The 22,991-nt window shown below is 43.3% G+C and overlaps 1 protein-coding gene and 1 long non-coding RNA gene across 10 annotated transcripts in view; both read right to left on the bottom strand.

Annotated features, from left to right (window-relative positions):
* The window catches only part of NTM (neurotrimin), a 948,438-nt gene that overhangs the window by 90,140 nt on the left and 835,307 nt on the right, over positions 1-22,991 (bottom strand). For all 9 annotated transcript variants that reach the window (XM_027580143.2, XM_027580137.2, XM_027580141.2 and 6 more), the window contains one exon: positions 20,612-20,737. In XM_027580143.2, coding sequence (XP_027435944.1) covers positions 20,612-20,737 — 126 coding nt within the window. The remainder of the gene's footprint in view (positions 1-20,611; positions 20,738-22,991) is intronic.
* LOC113914697 lies at positions 954-2,965 on the bottom strand. Its single transcript, XR_003517508.1, has 3 exons — positions 2,869-2,965; positions 1,292-1,366; positions 954-995 (listed from the first exon to the last, which is right to left on the bottom strand). It is a non-coding gene; the product is annotated as an uncharacterized LOC113914697 (long non-coding RNA).

Raw genomic sequence — 22,991 nt, 5'->3', positions numbered from 1 at the left:
TCTCCCAGGCGAGACACAGAGAGAGTGACGACAACTCAACATGAAGTTTTTAATTCCCTTTCGTATCTAACTTGGATCTTGAAAGAGACACCGCTGTGACCCTCCTGGCTCTCTCACTTCCTTCAACTCACTCAGCAGCCATGGCACTCAGGGAGGGCGGCAGACGGGTCTTCTCCCACTAGGCTGCCCTATCGATTAGCTAGGCAGAGAAAAGGGTTTTCATTTTTAAAGGCACATAGAAACATCCTCAAAGCCGATGTTTAAGTATCACATGAGGATAGCAACAAAGCATCTTGATATCATCAAGCCCCGTGGACAGCATCACTTCTACTTCCAAGCTACTTTTTTTGGAAGTGGGAACGGAGGGGGCTCTTTGGCCTCACACCCTAAATGAGAGACAAGTATCCCAGCTTATGGCCAAATGCCCTTCATTTATGTGGCTAGAATGCTGCTTACCAGAAATGATGAGAACACAAACCACTTCGAGACTGGACCATTATATACCAAATAAATTGGTTTTTAGACTACAAATAGCCTTTCCTATTTGTGCGTTTTGTTTATTAAACCTAGGACACGGTATTGTTTTTGGTTAAACTTCAATTACTTTTTGCTATTTTAATTAAACTTCCATTTCTCCCCAAATCAGATGCTACTAATTGTGAATGTATTCTTTTTACAGGTGAAAGAAAGGATGGTACAAAGCCACGAGCAGTCACGATCTCCATTCAAAGACGTTTGTTAGGAACCTGTGGTGTTGGCTGGGTATCTAAGAAGTGGCTGGAGGTCTGACTCAAGGGAAAACTGAGGCTCTGGAAAAGGCTGTCAAAAGGAAATGGTAGCCTGTGTACCAAGAAGTCAGCTAAAAATAGTATAGGCCAAACCCTAGTGGATGAACTGAGGTATTGTGGGAAGGCATAAAAATAGGAGAGCCGCATTTACTTACCACATGTGACCTTTAACATGTCATTCAAGTATTAAAAGCAGCCTGTTCATCTCTAAAAATAAGATAAGATGCTACTGTCAATGACAGAGATATTTACACACTAATGCTCACTGATAGTGCCACCTTGGATGAGACAAACATTTACTGAGACTTCATTTTATACCAGGCACAGGGGCATGCATTTATATAGATTATCACATGTAACTTTACAACAAGCCCAGATACACATCCTATTATGATCTTCACTTTACAGATGAGATGCCTAAGGCTCAGAGAGGGTGGGCAATGTGGCCAAGGGGACACTGCCTTGAGAATGGTATAATCAGAACTCAAGTCTTGAAATTTTACCATGTCATGCCTCTGATGAAGCTCAGGCAGTTTCTGGGACCCAATCCATGACCATGAAAGACAACATGCCAATATCTGCGGATAGATCCAGAAGGCAAAGTTCAATTTCCAGCTCTACCTCTTACTAGCTACTTGACCTTTAACAAACTATTTAACAGTCAAATATATATAATAATAGTATCTAAACTCATAGGGTAGTTCTAAAGATGAGATGAGTTGATATAGGTAAAGTGTTAGCACATTATAAGAACACTATAAGCCTTTGCTACTTTTTTGTTTGTGTTTGTTTTTATCACCTTTATTACCTTAGTGCTATCCTGCATGCAGTATATCTCCCTCCAATCTCCTCATGCTCAAATGAGAAGATTCGTCAACTCTTAGACCTGAACTTTCTCTGCCTTAAACCTGTACTTTCTTAGAGGCCAGCTTCTAAGTAACTTATTTATGTTTAATTGTCATTTTCTGAAGATCAGCATAGACAGAGAGCTGTAATTAACCTTTTATTGGGATTCTCCCACATAGGTTAAATGACTTGCTCAAAGTAGCACTGAGTCAATGGCAGCAGATGGAATGGAACGAAGGCTGTTGCTCTCCTGCCTAGATTGTGATAGATGAAAGTAGCTACCTCTAATAGCGGAGTTATTAGGCATAAAATAAGGAGGGCAAAAGAGGACAAATGGCTACTTGAATGACATTGCAAGGCCTATCATTTATTCCTTCTATCACCATTGTGTTGACTGCTAGCCACTCTGCACTTAAGGTGGTTTGGCCATTCTCTTCCCCAGAGCCAGAGTCAGGGCTATATCACATGGTCTGTTATGCAGTAGTGCAGAACAAAGCACTAGATTCTGAATCAGTGGTGGTTACGTGTCCAGGCCTAGTCTGACACACAGTCTAGCAGCTGTTTCCTTGGGAGATCATAGGCTTTCTCAACTTGGGTTTTCCCATCTGTCAAATAAAGCTAATAGCAATACTAACCTCATATGGTTGTTAGAGAATCAAATGAAAATGTGAAAATATTTTAAAACTTAAAAATGGTATAAAATTGAAACTATTTGAATTCTAGCAAAAAAAAAAAAAGATGATCTGAGGTAGCAACTCCTTTGGTTGATGGGCTGATTCATCTTGGTTTTTGCTCTTGATTATAAAACAGCACAACAGTAAGCAGGAGAGTTATGGGTTCAGAGTGGTGCCTCTGCAACCCATCTGCCTGGTTAAGTCTTGTCCACATCCATAATAGTGCACATATTTGAGCATGTTACCTACCTATATGAGCTCTCTAGTTCTCAGATCCTTCAACTAGTAAAGAACAGTAATAATACCTGTGTCATAAGGTTATCAAGAAAATTAAAAAAGTTTATACATGTAAAGCACATAGAATAGTGCCTAGAACATAGACAACTACTGTAAAAATATTGGCTACAATGATGATGATGATGATGATGATAATGATGGAGAGGAGGAGCAAGACATGTTTATAGTAATGATGACGATGATCCCTCTTTCAGTCTTCTTTCCATGTGTATAGAATCTAAAAATTTTAGACCGCTGCTATTTCTCTAATTATTGCCACTTACATTTTTAGGCACAGAAACACTAGCTCCTAGCCTAAGAATTCAGGCTTGCCAAGAGATCCGAGGGTCCTTTACTGCTGTCCGCATTATAACAATGAAGTAGGGCTCTCATCAAGAGGTTCTTATAACCATGACAACATGAGCAGCACCACTCTACTGAGGATGTCATTGCCATGACAACACCTGAGTGACCAAAATCAAGAGGCCTAGAAAAGTGCTGTGATAAAGAGAGAAAACATCAACACACAGAGGAATGTGACTGGTTAAGAGAAGAACAAGGACTGGCCAGTGTGGATGCTTGGCAGTGAAGCCAAAGGAAGCAAAATTATGTTGACATAAACATTGTGGTCACATTCATTAAGTTGTCCTTGATTCTCAAGGGCCAAGGGTTCTGGTTGGAAACAGAGATGCAAAGAAGGATGGAACCAATTCCTTCCAATCTTTCCATGGATTTCATAATGTGTCTTAACAATCAAGGATTTTTTTTTCCCCTTCTCAAAGGAAAGAAATGTCTCTAGGGTAATGTGGGCAATGAGAAGAAGATGGTTAGGACTTTGAAGAGAAATAATTTGGAAGGATTCTCAGGAACTTACTTATAGGATTAGGTGGAGAAGATGTCACTACCTGTCATTGCTGGTACATTTTTCCAGGTTGGCGAACTATTCTCCATCTCCAACATTATTCTAGATGAAACACAGATTATCTGCTTCCTCTATCCTGCCTGACCTAGACTCAGCAACACTGAGGCAACGGGATGTTCACACAATTTCCAGGGCATAGATCTGCAGAGAACTAAAGTATTTGCCCCAGACAGATGTTTCCCCCAGAATAGGATGGGGGTTGTGTTTGTTGGCACTTCTAGAGTAGTTAGTTGACCTTCATATTCCATCCCCTTTGGAGCTTCCTGGAGGAGTTTCACCTGGATAATCATCTGTGGCCATAGGAGTGGCTGCCCAAGGCTCACTGAGTTCCTGTTCTGGTGTTGAAGAACAGATGAATTCAAATACACTGTTCTAGTTGAGTATCAGGTCATGGAAGGTCAAATATTGAGGACTTTGAGTACTTCTGCCCTGGTCTCTAAGGGGAGGTTGAGAGATAAGCAGATGTCATCCTTAATGCTCCTTCTCATGGGCTCTTTCACACTCCAAGGAACATTTCCCGTAAGTGCTTCAGCTACCAACGTCCAGTGGGATCTTCACTAGATTTGGCCGCAAAGAGTCTCATCTCCAGACAATGTTCCCTAGTGTCAAAAACAGTCAGTTGCTTTAGCAACATGGAGACTTTGGCCTTAAGTTCCCAGATCACTCAAAAGCCACGTAGAGAAATTTTGGGGTCACTCAAAATTTGTAGGTTGCTCCACATGCACAGACCAGTCTTAGCTAAATCTTTCTTTTATTTCACCTGAGGAAGAAGAAGAGCTGAGAACCCTAACACAAGTATAGCTGACCCTTGAACAAAATGGAGGTTAGGGGTGCCAAGCCCTTGTGAATTGAAAGTCCACATACAAATTTTGTGCCCCCAAAACAGCTACTAATGGCTTGTCAACTGGGAGCCTTACCAATTACATAAACAGTCAATTACCACATATTTTGTATGTTACATGTATTTTATGCTGTTATTCTTTCAATAAAGGAAGCTACTAAAAGGAAAATGCTATTAAGAAAACAATAAGGAAGAGAAAATACACTTACAATGCTGTTCTGTGTTTATATTAAAAAAAATCACACACATAAAAAAACCCTCACCTGAGTGGACCCAGGCAGTTCAAACCCATGCTATTCAAGGACCCACTGTAATTACACAGCAACAATAGCCCAGGAATGGTCAACGGAAGCCAGCTGTGGACTGGACTTTGGGAAAATATCCTTCTTTACCCTCATACTTCCCTCCAACAGCCAACCCTGTACTGTGCTATATTTTATAGCAAAACTTCTCAAAAGACTTTATAACCCTCTCCGTTCATCCAGCCCGTTCTCTCCCTTTCCAATCAATCTTGTCCCGTATTTTCTGGCACCAGAACCATTCTCACCAGCCAGGGTCTCATGCAAGTGCATTTCGCCAATTCTTCGTCCCTATCTCCCTTGTGCTATCCATCACCCCCCTCCCCCTTTTAGGAAGCCTCCTCTTCCCTTGTCTTTCAGATTTCCTTAGTAGCTCTCTGGCCACTGCCTCACCATTGTCTGTCCTGGTGCATCCTTCTCGTCTTAGCACCCCAGTATGTGAATGCCCCAAGGTCTGGTCAACAGAATTCTCCTGTAAGCATCCTCATGTTATAGGAGGTGACAGCCTGCCTCATGGCACTGAATGCCATCAGGATGCTGCTGACCCCTACATTTATTTCTCTAGCCCCTGCACCCTCGTATAATCAGCTCTCTCCTAACATTGGCACTTGTGTATCTTAAGTACCAAGCTCCTGTTTCCACCTACAAACCTGATCCTCTTGGAGTTCTTGGTGGCAGAAAATGATGTGGATATTCATCAGTGGCACTGGCCACAGATCTCAGTCACCTTTGATTCCTAACCCGGCCTCACAAACTCCATGTTTAATCAGTCAGTGAATCTTGGCAGCTTTAATTCAGAATATATTCCACATTAAACATGGTCTTACCACCTTCAACCTTACCATGATAGTCTGCATCATTATCATTTCTTGAGGGGCCAAAGCAGTATCAGAACTGGCATCCCAATTGCTACCCTTACCCACCTCTTGACCCCTGTCTTTCTCTTCAAGCAGTTAAAATGACCTTTGAGCAACATGTATTCAATCATTTCACTCTCTTAAAACTGGCCAATGTTTTTTTTATTCAAACAGATTCCAAAGTTTTCAACACGGTTTTCCAGGCAAGACATGATCTGAGCCTTGGCTCCTTTAATCACATACCATATCACTTTTTGGGTCCATAAGCTTCCTCATACACACTAAGCATGTTCTGTATGCATGGCCTTGGTATTTGTAGGTACCTCTGCCTGGAACACTCTTTCTTGATACATCTCATTCATGGGTTCCCTTCCCTCAGGCCTCTAGGTATCTATCAAGGCTGCTCCTGGTACTCTATCAAAAGTAGTACCACTTTCCTTCTTTATCGCATCTCTGGGTAAATGTGTCTTTTTTCTCCACAGTACTATTGGTCCCTGAGACTAGGTGGCATATTTATTTATCAAGTATTATCTACACTCCTTTGCGGCAGCTCCATGGGGCAGAGGCTTTGAATGCTGTGTTCACCACACAGTCAGAAGCACCTAGATATGCACTGTTGTGTTTTAGATACTCAATAAATATCTGTTGACTAAAAGATGATTCTTTCTGCTTATTTATCATAATTCTGTTGTACTCAATCACTTCTGTACAATCTAACAAATCCTGATTTTTTTAAAAAATAAATAAGTCTGGAGTTGTTATGATCATTTTTGGAGAAAGGGGAGCTAACCTACGTGGATGAATGGACCGAAAAAAATCAGACACCAGCTAGTTCCTAATACCCTACCAACTGCCACATGGGAAAAAAGCCAGATAGATAATCCCTAAGCCCCCAAAACAGGCAATAAGGAGACCAGTCCAGACACCTAGGAGTTCTTGTCAACATAGTCTCCACCCGCACTCCCACCCCACACTGACCCTATCACCAGGTTCTGGTAATTTGCCCTCCGCTATATCTCTTAATTCCATATTCTCCTCTTCTCTCCTGCTGTCTCATGATCTCTGAATTTGACCTTTTAATGGCCTCCTAAAAGTCAGTCCCCTTGCTCTGGGTCATAAAATAAAGACTTGACCTTGCCAAAAGCTACCACTGTTACCACCCCACCTTAAGGTTCAGGAAGAAAAGGGATTCCCTTACCACGGGCGCAGGCTGCAGCTGAAATCTGCGAAGTGTGGTTTCACTGTCTTCCCTGGGGACAATTTAAATCCAACATGCCGCACACCAGTCGCTGCCAGAGTGACTGTGTATCCGGAACTCCTCTTCCCTCCATCGTCAATGTCCTGCAGCTCTTTCATTCCCCATTCTCCCCACCTCATGTTCTCTGGAACACCACTTACTACCTAAGCAAAATACTTCGCTGGGCTCTCAGCCTCCAGGCTGCCCATTCCCTGAATTGCCTTAAGTAATGAAAACCCAGCTACTTCCTGAGGGCAACGTTTCCTCTGTGGCTCTCAAGAAATTGCTGGATTGTTTGTTTTGGCATCTGGAGGTTGGGGTGATGGTCCTTCTCACTCCTTAAGATCACTTGGAGACCATTCCTCTTTTCACACTTTTATTGAAAACCCCTTTAAAGTTTTTGCCCTCTGGAAATGTTGCATCTTCCTGTCCTTGCTGCCAATGACTGATGTCCTGAACTCCTCATGATTCTTTGAGGGCTTTCACATGTGGCTCACAGCCCTACTTGTCACTGACCTCAGCCATTATCTGTGATGACTTCAATGTTCCCTTTGATGATTTTCCAGACAACTGTACCATCAGCTACCTGGACCCCTCTTCTCCATGGACCTTCCCTTCTGTCTCAGCCATATTCTACCACTGTCATTGGCCTGACCATGTTATTCTCTAGAATCTGCAATCACTAATTAAGGGACTACAATTTCTTTTTTTTAATTTTTATTGTTATGTTAATCACCATACATCACATCATTAGTTTTTGATGTAGTGTTCCATGATTCATTGTTTGTACATAACACCCAGTGCTCCATGCAGAACGTGCCCTCTTTAATACCCATCACCAGGCTAACCCAGCCTCCCACCCCTCTCCCCTCTAGAACTCTCAGTTTGTTTTTCAGAGTCCATTGTCTCTTATGGTTCGTCTCCCCCTCCGATTTCCCCTGATTCGAACCTTGTAACTTTCCAGCATGCTCAACTATTCACACTGTAATCCCATGCTGACTTGATTCGCTCATTCCTTGAACAAATACTGAACGTCTATAATTTGACAGGCACATGTTAAACATTGGTGCACACAGCAGTAAACAAGAAAGAGCGTGTTCCTTCCTCTCGTAAAGCTGTGTATCCGGAACTCCTCTTCCCTCGTAAAGCTTATAGTCTATTGAGAGGAAGGTAGGCAGTACATTAATCTGGTAGCCCCCCGGGCTCCGTGATGACCCTGAACCCGTCAGCTGTGTCCTGATTCAGGCCCTTTGTATTTACTGCCAGCCCTGCCAAGAGTGCTCCTGCTGGACTTAGCCCAGGGCCCTCCCGCAACCTTCATGGGCTGTCTTCTTAATGACTCCATCCCTGTCTACTCTATTTAAGATTACAACACCCACGTGAGCTCAAACCATGCAAAGTAATCTTAATAATTAATGACAAAATATGATTTTCCTGGAGGATTTAAAAACTTTTGCCACAACATTAAAAATCTTAATGTTGGTTATAAGTGACTATGGACATAAAAATAGTAAAACTAATATTTACTTAGTACACTAAATTTGAAACATCAGAAACATTGATAATTAAAGGAGTTTTTGTTTAAAAAATAAGACAGCAAGCCCCAAACACATGCTGATAATCTCTTTGCCTTTTATCCTAATGTTTTCACAGTAATTACCATATAACACATTATAAGGTTTACATAGCCATCAGCTTGTTTTCTGTCTCTCCCACTTTCTAGTGTTCTATAAACTCTCTGAGGCCAGGATTTTGTCTGCATTGTTCACTCATGTGTCTGCAATGCCTAGGACAGTCACTTAGCAGACAGAAGGTAGCTTCATAAGCAATTATTAAGTAATATAAGAATTCATATAGGAACAATCAAATCGTTTTGCCAAGAGATTTTCCTGGGGGAGGTGGGCAATCCATGCCACCTTCTCTGATTAAATCCCTTTCTGGAATGGTGGGTGACAGAATTAAATAAATCGATGAAGAGAGAAAGCCATTTGTCTCTCTCTATCATGCAGATGACTGGCCAAATATCTTCAACCACGTTGACCTCAGTGAACCATTCAGTAGAGGGCAAACCAGTGATGCAGGAAATTAGAGAAGGAACACAGGGCCTCCTGGGTGCAGAACAGTTAAACAGGAGGGGTCCTGAATCCATTATGGAGGAACTGATAAAGTCCAAAGTCATTCCTTTTAACTCTCTGTTAAAAGAGGGAAGAGGGGTTTGTTTCTCAGGGCGAGGGGCGGGTGTGAGCAGAGCAGAATCAGTCACTGTTGGGGAGAAGTGGCTAAGATGCTCCTCCCAGGGAAGGAAGAACTGCAGCTTCCTGACCTCAAATTCAAATATGATGACCAACCTGACCGTGCAGTAATCCTTGGAGAACCTGTGTGGTCTAGCCAGGAAGGAGGCTGGAGCCTCCTTGATCTGAGAGGACTACATTGGTATTCTGCTCATTCCTTCCCAACTGTCCGGGCTCCAGTAGTAAAAGCATTTCACACTACTAAGAAGATAAAGTATGCCAAATACCACAAGGGCACGTAGGGAAACTGAATGGAGTCAGATAATGGAAAAACATACCCTGGAATCCAGCAATTTCTTTTCATAGTCAAAGCTGTTAAAATGTAAAACAACCTAATAATAACAATCAAAGCAGAAGACATACCATTGTGTGAGCAAATGATGGTACTTAACATGAAGAAAAAATAAATCAAGTCAGAAAGCAGCAGCATCACTGCCACAGGTCCTGGTCCAGGTGGAAGGGGAAGGGTGAGAGAGCATACAACTCACAAAGGCCGACTCGGTGGGAGGAAAAGAGCTCACCCGAGAACTGAGGCAAGGTCAGCCCTTCATGCTGGGGCTCTGTCCTTTGCTCAGAGGTATTCATGCAAAGATCCACTGAAAGGAGCCTCGGATCACTGGGGAGGATGGAATGCCAAGGCCAAGCACAATGCCCCAGTTGGAGTCCAGTGTCTGAACAACGGTGTGGGTCATTTTGCAAGAATGCAGTGAGAAAGTGGACAAGCCAAGGGCCATAAGCCCTGGGCTGGCAGGAAGTCTGAAACCAGACTTTAGACTTGTCTCAGAAGATCCAAAAGAAGCAACGGGTCAGAAATCAGGCAGGAAATCAATACACATTAAGAATATGGATCTTGGAGTCAAAGAGACTTGGATTTGAATTTCACTTTCGCCATTTCATATTTGCGGGAAAAATATCCTCTCAAATCTCCATTTCTTTATCACTAAAATGAAAACAATGTCTACTTCTTAGGGCATTTGTGAGAATTAAGTGATATAAAGTATGTAAAGCACAGTGCCCAACACAAGGCAATTACTATACAGTCGTAGCTCTTAAACTCAAGTGTGATCACAATCACCTGGGGGATTTGCTAATGTGCAGATGTCTGGGTCCCACCTTAGCTCTGGCTTATAAGCCAGGTGATGCTAATGTTGCTAGTGCAGGGACCAGCCTTTGAGGATGGCACGTGTTCCGGAGACACTGCTGGGGCTTTGATGCCAGCAGTGCATCTGGACCTGTGTGACCTTGACACATTAGCCTGACCTCTCTAAGCCTCCCTTTCTCACTGGTAAAGCAGCCTAATCATGGGACATGTTTCACACTGCTGTTGTGAATAATCCACACTGCCATATGTAAATGTTCAGAAGAGTACCTAGTGCATTTTTAAGCAGCCACAAACTGTTATTGTTGACTTTGGATAATAGAGACTCTGGTTATAATCTCAGAAAAGCAGGCACATCAGATCAAGCCAAGATTCAGGATCCAAAAGTTGGTATGAAGTCAGAACTACACGTTGAAGTCCTGGTGAGAAGGATATTTGGAATGGAAACTTTCTCCAAGCTGGCATGGCAATTTTTGGTGGTTCCTCGATATGAGACCCCAAAGCCTTTAGTGGTCTCTAGCAGTGTGATGGTGAGGACGTCACTGTGGTTGTGGTTGGTGTTGAAGCCCTGCTGAGACCCTTCTCATACCCCAAGTAGAGCTGCCTACCGTAGGTACTCATCACAAATGGGATCTCCTGGCCTGGAGGGGTTGCCATTTTAAGAAGCCCTTTGCAGCTTACTCAGCCAGGGCTGGTTAGCATCTGTGGGGCAGATGATACAATTTTCTTGCTTTTATGTTTCCTTTTTTGTTCTATCAAAACAATTCTGCATAGTAACGGTCACCAAGTACCAATATAAATAGCCTGACTCAGGAGAGTGTGGGGAAAGATGCTGTTAGCAATGTCTGAATTCAGCAGACATCTGATTCTACAACATTTTTCAAGGGTTTTAAAATAATTGGGTAAAACCACAAACAGTGTCTGTGGTATGCACTCCTGCCCTTGGTTTCTAGATGGAGGCTTGATTTCATATGTTCTCAATCCAGGCACACTGAACTCATTAATTTCCCCACTAGTCTTTTTATGATTCTCCTCTTCTTTGAAGTTGGAAGTTGCTCAGCTATATTACTGCTTTAAACTAGATCATAAATTTTAAACTTACAAAAATGCTTATTGACATTGGCAAATTTTACCCTAACTGTATCTATCTCACTGTTTAATTTTACAGTTAAAGAGAATTACGGAGTTAAACAGTCATCTGTAAATGCCTTCCTCGGCTTTCTTCTTTTCCACCTTAGCCTGTGTGTCTGTGTTTAAACCGTTTGCTTAACGAGTTTCTGGATCACTTTGTCCCAGATTTGAGGTTGTGCCACTGGTTTATCTTTATCATAATAAATCACTTTCTCTGTGTAGGTTGGGCCTAATACCGTATGCTCTGCTGCTACTCTGGACAGGAGATCTGCCACTTTCAATTATGATGCAATTATTTTTTTTTCTTCCACCATCAATGACCACTGTAATATCTTTTGCGATAGCAATTACTTGGTTCTCCTGGGATAGCTACTTGGGGGTACTCTGGGAATTTTAATCAAGCACATATGTTAATTAGAAAATGGTGGGGGGGTGAGGGAGGTGCTGATTAAGCACCTTTGAATATCTATCCATTCTGGCAATTGACTAAGCTTAGGCTTTTGTAAGGATTCAACCTTTTCAGAGAAAAGAATTTTAATTTCCTCCCCTTTTGTTCTTGTCTCATGGGTGGGAGGGAGAGGAAGGTGCCAGCTGGGGCTATGGGAGCTCAAGTCATTGGGCACCTACTACGTGTCATTATGGGGCCAGGTGCTGATGAGCACATTTAATCCTCAGTACGTCCATGTTAGAAAGGCTTTATTATCTCTGTCTTAGGCTCGGTTCTGGGGACAGACCGGCGGGAGAACCTTTTCTTATAAATTCCTTGCACTGGTTTGGGAAATTTATAATAGTAAAGAATGATGTGAAGAGATGAAGCTGCTGTATCTTACCCTATACTCACTAAATCTGCTTTTGTTTTCAATTTTGCACCAGAAAGACTTAATTTTGAAAAGAATAGAGAGCCCAGATACGGACGCTCAACTCTATGGTCAAATAATCTTCAACAAAGCAGGAAAAAATATACAATGGAAAAAAGACAGTCTTTTCAATAAATGGTGCTGGGAAAATTGGACAGCTATGTAAAGAATGAAACTCGACCATTCTCTAACACCATATGCAAAGATAAACTCAAAATGGATGAAAGACTTCAATGTGAGACAGGAATCCATCAAAATCCTAGAGGAGAACATAGGCAGTAACCCCTTCGACATTGGCCACAGCAATTACTTTCAAGATACATCTCCAAAGGCTAATGAAACAAAAGCAAAAATGAACTTTTGGGACTTCACCAAATAAAAAGCTTCTGCACAGCAAAGGAAACAGTCAACAAAACAAAGAGGCAACCCACAGAATGGGAAAAGATATTTGCAAATGACATTACAGACAAAGCATTGATTTCCAAGATCTATAAAGAACTTCTCAAACTCAACACCCAAAAACCATATAATCAAGTCAAAAAATGGGCAGAAGACATGAACAGACACTTCACCAAAGAAGGCATACAAATGACTAACAGACACATGAAAAAATGTCCATCATAATTAGCCATCAGGGAAATTCAAATCAAAACCACCTTGGTGAGATGCCACCTTACACCAGTTAGAATGGCAAAAATTGACAAGGCAAGAAACAACAAATGTTGGAGAGGTTGCGGAGAAAAGGGAACCCTCTTACACTGTTGGTGGGAATGCAAGTTAGTACAGCCACTTTGGAAAACAGTGTGGAGGTTCCTCAAAAAATTAAAAATAGAGCTACCCTATGACCCAGCAATTGCACTACTGGGTGCAAAGACAGAGATGTAGTGAAAAGAAGGACCATATGCACCCCAGTGTTCATAGCAGCAATGTCCACAATAGCCAAACTGTGGAAAGAGACAAGATACCCTTCAACAGATGAATGGATAAAGAAGATGGGGTCCATATATACAATGGAATATTACTCAGCCATCAGAAAGGATGAATACCCAACTTTTACATCAACATGGATGGGACTGGATGAGATTATGCTAAGTGAAATAAGTCAAGCAGAGAAAGTAAATTATCATATAGTTTCACTTATTTATGGACCATAAGGAATAGCATGGAGGACATTAGGAGAAGGAAGGGAGAAATGAAAGGGGGGAAATCGGAGAGGGATACAAACCATGAGAGACTATGGACTCCCGAGTAAAAACTAAGGGTTTTAGAGGGGAGGGGGGTGGTGGGATGCGTTAGCCCAGTGATGGGTATTAAGGAGGGCACATACTGCATGGAGCACTGGGTGTTATACAAAAACAATGGCTCATGGAACACTATATCAAAAACTAATGATGTATTGTATAGTGACTAACATAACAAAATAAAATTAAATTTAAAAAAAAAGTAATGAAACATACTATATCCATAGATTGGATACCTCATTGTTTAACAATCACTTTACAGGGCCTGCAAACATCTGGTGCTGTAACTAGGCACTGAGAATAGAATAAAACAGCAGAACTCTTCCTGCGTTCCCTGATCCCTTGGACAAGTGGAGGGCCTCATGAGCCTATGAGTTGCGGTAAGAATTGCCGTCATTAAAAATGTGTGTAAAGTGCTATGGGATCTCAAAAAAAGGAATGACTCACTTTGTCTGAAGAAAGTCACTGGAGGGTTTCAAACTGGTAGTTTTTGAGCATGGTCTTAAAACAAGAGTAGAACTCTATCCAAAAGTTGCAAGGAGATGACCTAGGGAGACCAGATGGTAAGTGCAAAGGTAAGCACACCAACTACGTGGTAAATGTCAAGTTGTTGGTGTGATTGCAGTGCGTGGGGAAAATGCCAGAACCAAATAATGAAAACTCTCAGTGTCATGCCAAGAAGCAAGAACAATATTAATAAAGAAAAGTCTCTTCTGGAATGTTCATCACTACCTTGGTGTGACTGAGTAGGTGAGTAGTGGAATGAACTGGAAATCCAGCTGGACCTGCCTTCAAGGCCCATCTCTCTCAGACAGATGGCCACCTTCTATCAGGCAGCCTCCACCCATGATGATGGAGTCATTAGAGGTAGCTAAAACCTCAAGGGCCAGACATTCCATAAAGCCTGAAGCAGAAGAATGGAGCTGGAAAATTCACACCTGCCCTTAGGAAGCAGAAATATAGAGCAGACACACTGGCCATTTCCCAAACCCATATCTAGGGTGAAGGAACAGAGAAAAAAAAGCTCCTTCTCTCAACTGTGGCTCTTAGATTCTCACACTCTAGTGGAAGACAGGCAGGTAGCATGCAGCTCAGCAGGCTCCCTGGGCAGGGACCCTGCCCTGAAAAGTAACAAGAAGACACAGATCCCAAGGTTTCCTTTTTCTCCTCAGGTCCCTCTTTCTTTGGAACTTAGGCTACTTGCCTCGCCTCCTGGTTTCATAGCACGAGTGGCCATGACTGGAGAGTTAATTTAGTCACTGAGTTCCCCTTGGCTTACTGCAGAAAAGATTTATGGCCTGTACCAATTAACTACAGGGCAACCCAACCAAAATGAGAGTCCAAGAGTTGTCCAGAGTTGGCATAGAAATCTTTTATAAACATCTTTTTCTTTCTTTCTTTTTTCTTTGTGTGTGTGTGTGTGTGTGTGTGTGTGTGTGTGTGTGCGCTTTTTCGTTCTCACCTGCTGGGGGGTAACCATGTGTGGGTAAGGAGATGCTTTTAGTTCCATTTTGTCCTCCTTCCCTCCCATTTCCGGCTCTTCTTTGCTGGAGAGGTTTTTCTTGTCTGCCATCCTAATGATCCCTGTACCACATGGGGCCCCTGATGCTGGTGCTGACAGGCTGCTCATTAGTGCCAGGGTGCTGCAGGCAGCCGATGGCATGCCACAGCTCTGCTCCTGACACTTTTTCACAGAGCTGTCCCTGGAGTCATGGCGCCTGCCAGCTCTGGTTGAACCCATGCTGTGTTACCTCTGGTGCCAATTAGTGCTGCAGTGTCCTGCTCGGCTGGGGAGGAAGGCCGTCAGGGCTGACAAATGGGAAAGTATGTGGGCGTGGCGGGGGGGGGCACAGAGGCAAGGACTCAGGGCACTGGCAAGGAGAAGAGCTTCCATCCAAGGGCCACTTTGTCCTCACCAACTTGGTGAGGTTTTGGTGCCTTTTAAAACTATGAGAAACAAGGCCCAGAAAAACCAACTGCTCCCTGGGCCCCTTCAAGTAGAGCAGGAGAGCTGAGGTGGGAAGGGAAGAGATTTGGCAGCTGCAGGTATGGGTCCATGGCATGCTGTGGAAAGAGATGGGTTCCATAACAAGGGCTGGATTTGGAACCTAATCGACATGTGGTCCTGCTCTAATTCTGCCCCTCAGAGTCTTTATATGGCCCTGGGAAAAACCAGTCAATCTTTTTCCCACTTTAATTCACATACAATGGGGGTGGGAGGGCAGGGAGAATTTTTCAACTAACATTTCTCTTTTTTTGTACTTATTTCTCTCTTTGTATTTTTATTTTTTTTTAACCCATGAGGAGCAGTGGATTTTCCTATACTGTTGAACTAACTTTCCCTGGCAACATCCAGGATTCTTTTATGAAACCTTTGGGAGCTGCTGAGGGTTTAGGTGCAATTAGGGTTGGGAAAAGTAAGACACCAAAAGGGTCAAGAGCCCCAGAAAGGCCAGATGAAGAAGAGGTGAGAGAAACACACACATCGGGAGAGTGACTGAGAGGGAGTGAGGGGGGCAGAAGGGAGCTCACAGAAAACCCACTTTCAAGGTCACTTGTGAGCCTTCTCAACTTTTTCAAAAGAGTACTTGAAAAGGAGTCTCTCCTTCAAGGAAAAGTCAAGCCCTGCCACAGCAGGTCCCCCAGTAGGGGAACTTCAGGGAAGGCTTGACAATCCTGTGAAGACCAGAGAAAATGTCCTGGAGAATCCCCAGTAGAGCTTCAGCAGGAAACACACAGGTCTCAACAGCAACATCAAAGTGGAGGAGAATAGCTCAAGGATCAGGAAGAAGTCTTTGAACCAGGAGAACAGGCTTGCCTCTCTTGCACTGGCAAAGGTACGTGCTTATTTACTGAATCAAAAAATACTTCTTGAATGCTTTCTAGGTGCGGGACATCGTGCTAGAAAGTGAAGAAGCAAAGTGAGATGTAGGCCCTCAAAGAGACGTAAGTCTCAAAGAACTCATGGATCAGAAATCGGGACATCTCTGTAAACAGCTCACTGGACCTTACTGAGACCTCAACCAATAACTGGGTACAAAGTATTCTTTCAGCAGCCTTGGTGAGGTTTTTATTTTCAGTGTTTTGCTTGATGGGAGAGATGGGGAGGTCGGTGAGTGCACTCAAGAGGGCAGCTCCATTATGATGCTCAGTGATCCCTGATTCCATACGTATACAAGAACCCACACATCAGTCATCAGACTGATGCCTTCACCTGAGTTTCACAGTGGGTTCCTGGGGTGTGGCAATATAGGAATCTCAGCCTCCTCTCTAAAGCTCTTCCAATCCAACAGCAACTGGAGACATAAAAATTGGGCTTTGAGAATACTTTTCCATGAAGAGAGATGTCCTAAAAAGCACCTTTTAGGATAATCTGAAATAGATGGTATTTCTATTTACTTAGGGAAGACTCAGAGGAATAGAGGACATTAAATGTATTCTTTTGGATACAGGAAGACTAGAGCCTAGGGCTGTGCAAAAATAAATTCTTGCATGCCTAGACGAGGACAAGAGACAAGGCACAGAGCCATAAACAGGGAATGTGTCTAGAGGAGACAGGGGCCCCTGATGCCGCTTGGGCCCCTGCAGGAGGATGCTAGCGCTTGTACAGAGTTTGGCAACGGGCCAATCAAACATTCATGCAGATCCAGGTGGAATTTCCGTGTGGGGCAGGGAAATGAAGGCACTTCTTTCTGAAAAGACCAAGGCCTCTTCAGGTGGAAACAACATCTGCACACTCCAAAACAGCTGTGTAGTGAGAGGGCAGGTATCTTTATAAAACTCATGTACTTTCTTCTTGACCTCTTAGGAGTGGTAGGTTCACGAGGGGAACTAGGAGACATATTGCCGATAATAAGAGGAAACTACCTCCCATGATGAATGGTAGCACAGAGTTGTGGTTTGGGAGGCCACCTTGGATATGGACAGTTGACAGTGGATGTGGATAACTGACATTTTCCCCATCTGTTGTAAAGTGCTAGGCAGATGGTTTCATGGACAAGGCCCCTCCACCCTCTTCCAATCAGATGTCACTCCCTGTGTAGCAAATGTATGAACCATTACTAAAATGGTGGTTAATACTCTTATTCTCCTTTTCCATGTAAGAGGTGGTCAAGGCTAAAAATACATATTTTAAAGAGGTTTATATAAGTTTATTGCAAGCAGCACCCTATGAGTTATGATGGAAGAAACTAGGATTTTTCAGAAATGTACAAAACAATTAGATCGGTCTGGAGGGAGAAAAATGCAATGAAGCCATCAGTGTTGCCAGTGTGCTTAAGCCTCCATCAGCTATCCATTCAGGAATTATAATGGGTATGTGTGTGAGAATGGTCCAGACTGAAACATGATCTACCCACACAGAAGGGACAAAAGATGACAACAGCTCTCTGCCTCTGGAGTCTTTACTGAGAGGCGTCATACCTTTTTTTCTCCAAGGAACCCAAGCCTGTCCCAACTTATTTAAAATAAGTATCCTTTTGGAAATATTTAGTGGAGAAAGATGAAGGTCTGACTGCTAAGGTCTCCAGTTTCAGTTCAGATCTGGCAACAGCCCAATGACACCTCTGATCTCCAAATAATCAGTCACAGGTAAAACAGCACCCTGGTGAGTTCGAGGTGATTAGTTACTGCTTGGCATGTCTCATCAGTTTGAATCTGGGATAGATAATCTGGACCAGGAATCTGGAAAGGGCTGTTCATCTAAATTACTCTGATCCACAGGTAGATTCTGATTATCCTGCTCCTCTCCCCTTGATCCGTCTTCTGTTTCCATAGCAGCCAAAACCCCAGTAAAATGGAAGCATCTGGCAGAGGCTCAGGTAAAGTCCCCCAGGGAAATGAGTCTGTTGGATGGCCACAAAGGGGGAAAAGCACTCAAGATGTGCCAGTGTGAACTTCAGCAAGATGAAAGGAAGCGGGCTCCAATGCCAGATGAGAGACAGAAGTAATTGTGAGAAGAGAGGGTGGGGGCTGGGGGCAGGGAGGAAAGGAAATGTGGAAGGAAAAGAAATTAACGTACAAATGTTTAGGACGCTGAGAAAGGGAAAGTAAAGAATAAAAAGACAAACCATGAAGGAGCAAGACAAAAGGAGAAGATGTACAGAGGAGAAGGGGGAAAAAAGACCCAGAAAAGAACAAAGAGCTGAAAAGCCAGAAGAGAAAGAGAAGATACCTGACAGAGACAGAGAGAGACCTGCACGAGGGCAGGGCCCAGTGTCTCTTGACATAAGGCAAAGTGGGTCTACCTGGGATGGTGAATGTTCCTCAGATTCTAAAGGCACAGACAGCCCTGGCATCCAATGGCACTGGGTGTCAGCATTAAGCAGTGACGAATGGTGTGCCCGTGGACTTAGAACGTCTGCCCATTTTGATGGCCCCTCCTTCCGATGTGCCCCAGGGCCATGTCTTCTCTCAGATGGTCCCATGCACAGCAGAAGCCTCCTCCCAGATTTTGGGCCAGCCCATTGTAAGGCCATTCCAAATTGAGAGAATCGCAGACATGCGGGTACCCTCTCCAGTCCCTCTGCTCACAGTGGTAACGTCAGAAATGGTGACATGGGATAGCTCGCAGCAATTCAGGCCAAACACACTGAAAACTTCAGGCCTTCTCTGAGACCCTCCATCAGGGCAAATCTGTCACTATCTGGGAGAGGGAATTAGGTATTAGGGCCCATTCATAGCCCTAAATGGTTTTTATTTAAAGATCCAAGTGGAGTGGACACTGCGATGCTCTACCACCTTCAAGAGGGAAGGATGCCTGCTCCAGCGGATCATGTGCTGCTGGTGGGCAGAACTCTGGTGCCGCCACTTATGCGGATTGTCTCACCTAAAGACCCCTGGCCCAAAGTTATGATCCTTCAGGGGACAGCCCAGATTCCATGACTGAATGCTCTGCTGATGTAAAAGACCAGCCTCTCACCTCAACAGAGAGCATTGCTGAAGGGGAATGCTAGCTCCAGAACTCTCCACAACCTCACCTGAGACATTCCACTGGTCTTCATGCAACTCAGCTTTTCCCTTGGCCCAACCCTGCTTCCTTCCCTTCCCTTTCACAGGAGTTGATCCCAAGAGCTCCTCAAATAAACTTCTTGCACACCAATCGCGTTCTCAGGGTCAGCTTTTGGGGACCCAACCTGCAACACTAAGCAGATATCCACTACTATGGTTCCTTTAGAATCCTTAAACCTGCAGTACTCAGCAATACACATACATTCATGCACACACGCACGCACACACACACACACACACTTACACATACTTACTTAAATATAGTTCACATTAACCAGCAATAAGCACTGAAATGAAACATCTTTATTCATATCTCTGCTCAAATGTCACCTTTTCAAAGACCTTCCCCGACCAAACTCTGGTTCTTTTGTCCATGTAAACTGCTATATCTTCTCACCCTTTTCCCCACCTGTTATACTGTATATTCATTTTTTTTTTTTTTTGGTCACTTGTCTCCTGAGATGTAAGCTCATGAGAACAGAAACTTGTATGTTTTGCTTTATTGCTACATCCTCAGGGCTCAAAAGAGTGCTTGGACTATTACAAGCAGTCAGCACATATTTAAAAACAAATGAAATAATTTAATGCACCTTGCATAAAAGCTAACTTAATGATAAATGGCATCTCTCCTTAAATTCTAAAGGTTTAACGTTCAATCCATGAAAGCTCAAAACAACACTTGGTCTGGTCTCCAAAACATCTAGACATTTAGACAAAGCAAATTTTGCAATTTAGTCACACATTGCTCCATATTTGTTATCTAGGATTAATCAAAGTAAAACAACAACAAAACCACAAAGCAATTAATGGGCTAGGGACCAGATATTTGTCAATGCTGAAGAAGCAGACTTGGACATTTTCCTTTTCGGACTATGGCCATTCAAAGCTTTCATTCATCATTGTGTGTTTGTGTTTTCAGTATCTTACAACAACCACCTGAACAATGCCACCAGCACTGATTCTTCCATCAGCAAAGAGGATCAGTGGAGTTCACCCGGGACATCTCACCACCATTTCACCCAGAAACAACTGGGATTCATTTCCCCAGGATTCAAGAGATCCTCAAATATGATTTCTGAAATTTTACAAGATATATTCCTGTCTTGCAGAGAACACCAAAATTTTCTGCAAAACCATGAGTACAATGTTATCAGGATATCAAAAATGTAGGACCCTTTGGACAAAGTCACCAGTGCCATGACCGCCTAGCCATGGCCAACAATTCTTCCATTTCCTCTCTTACCTTTTGGGGAGATGTGTCTCCAGGTAACCGTAGGCTCTGGTCTACCCGTTGCTATGCAGGTGAGGCTGATATTGTTCCCTTCATTAATGGAGATATCTGAAGAAATCTCCACAATTTTGGGAGATACTGTGGAAACAAAACAGAGAGAAGCGAAATAAAAATCTTGTTAAAACATTTCTTTGTTGTCTTACAATGATAGTTGGCAGAACAATGCAGGGGCTGAAATATCGGGGCTGTAGGAGTAAATGATGAGAAATTAGAGGAATTACCTTAAACTAGAAAGAAAATATCTTACCTTGAATTTAGCTTCTATTTCCTCCCACTTAAACACAGAGTCAGGGAGTCTGAATGGGAATGGATTCCACCTCAATATTGCAAGAACTGTTCTCCTAGCCTCCACCTGCTTCCTTCTCCACTCTCACCCCCACCCACCTCCGACACACATCCGCGAGTCATTCTCCACACTGCATTCAGAGTCCTCTTTATATAACGCAATTCTGATTTTATCATATCTCTGCCTAAACACCTCCAGGTGCTCCCTATTGCCTACCTGAAAATACTCAAGCTTCTCAGGCCTGCATACTGCACTGTTCAGAATCAAGCATCAGTCTGTGTTTCCGCTGACATTCCCAGTCATCCCCCCTTTCCTTACCCTCCCTGTTATCCCTGACCCGCCATGTCCTTCCTGGCCGTCACACATTCAGGATCTGTATTGTTCCTTATGTCCTTCCTGCAAACCTTCTAGTCATCCCTTAAGGCCCAAATCAGATGCCACGTTGTTGCAGCTTTCCCTACCTCTACTCCTCTCTGTCCTCCACAAATTTAAGTTACAGCTGCTTCTCATCTGTGTTCCCAGAGTACATTACACATACCTGGTGGGGAGTCAGAGGGCACACCAGTTAGGCATAACACATTTGGTCTCTTTTCCTTCTGCACCCTAAATTTAATCCCCCAAGGAGGGGAGGGTCGTATCTAATTGGTAAAATTGGGAGTAGGACCCCTGCTTCCTTCAGTCTTTCGTTTTGGAACCAGGCTTCTCTTAGGAACCTATATTCTGTTGCGGTCCGCCTCATATATGATTCACAGGGACAGCATCCCACATGGACCTGTAGACCCCACAGACAGCCAGCACTTGCCTGTGTGCACCTGTCTCATCCTGGGGATCCAAATTAGAAGCTTCTTGTTGCTGCACTTCTAAGCCTAATTCTCTAGTACCATCTTTACCCCCAGTGAACGTGATATTCAGTTCAAGTATGACTGCTCATTTGTCTTATCTGCCAATTGGTGTATAAAGCAAGGATGTCATTTATTGAGCTCCCAGACTGTAATTCTTGGCACTTATCCTACTATGTTTTGGTTATTTGCTTAGCGTCTCTCATCCACTAACCAAGAACATTTTGACAGCCTGAGCCATGATGTACTCATATTTATAGCCACAGCAAAAGCCCAACCAATATTTATAGAATGGAATTATAATGGTATTCAAGGGAACCACTTTTCAGCCTGCTACATGTCCGTAACAACATCAGGACTGGATCACTAACACGCATCAGTTCAGCCCACGGACACTAGTTTTGACACCTTAGTTCTTTACAAATTAAGTGGCCCCTCCATCCAGCTCACTTAGGGTTCTTCATATGAGGTCCTTCCCTTGAATAAGCCCCCATTTGAGCCATCAGAGTGTGCAATTCCAAGGCACATCATCCACCCAGTACACAATGCCAACTGTCCTGCTGGAGACTCAAGGAAACCTAAACGTCCACCTTATTCCCTGTCCCAAGGCCAGAGGATGACCCTCAGGTGGAAATCAGATTGTTTGGAAAATTTCCATGATGGCCTTTCTTCAACTTGAACTTCTGATTGTGTTAGTTTTCTTCTCCATGAAAAGGGAGTATCATGGCTGTATCTTCTTCTGGCCTTCGTTCTTGCATATTGTCTCCCACCCCTTTCCTACACTCCAGCCAACTGAGAACACTCATTAATAAGCATGTGTTGCAATTTTGGTTCCTAATCCCCATGCCCTTGCTGCTGATTTTGGTCACTTAGGCTTTTCTCCCCAACCATGTATACCTATTGGAATCGTTCAAGGTCCAGTTGAGTTACCACCCCTTCCATAACATCTTCCAGATAGCTCTAAAAAGATACCTCTCTTTCCTGAGGGATCCCATAGCCTCCTCCAAGGCATTTAAAATAAACTTGTTTATGTTACCCCGGCCTCACCCTTCTTCTATGCCATAAAGTATCCGAATATAAGCTACAGAGCAAGAGCCTTACTCTTCTTTTTATTTTCTGCTGTCTTGAGTAGGGTGTCTTGCATAAAGTAAACACCATTTAATCATTTTTAGATTTAAATCCACATCGATCTTCAGACAGTGAGGCA

The sequence above is a fragment of the Zalophus californianus genome, chromosome 11 (genome assembly GCF_009762305.2).
Source record: "Zalophus californianus isolate mZalCal1 chromosome 11, mZalCal1.pri.v2, whole genome shotgun sequence".
NCBI classification, from domain to species: Eukaryota; Metazoa; Chordata; class Mammalia; order Carnivora; family Otariidae; genus Zalophus; species Zalophus californianus.
The sequence above is the reverse complement of the archived record's forward strand: the minus strand, read 5'-3'. Positions and strand labels throughout refer to the sequence as shown.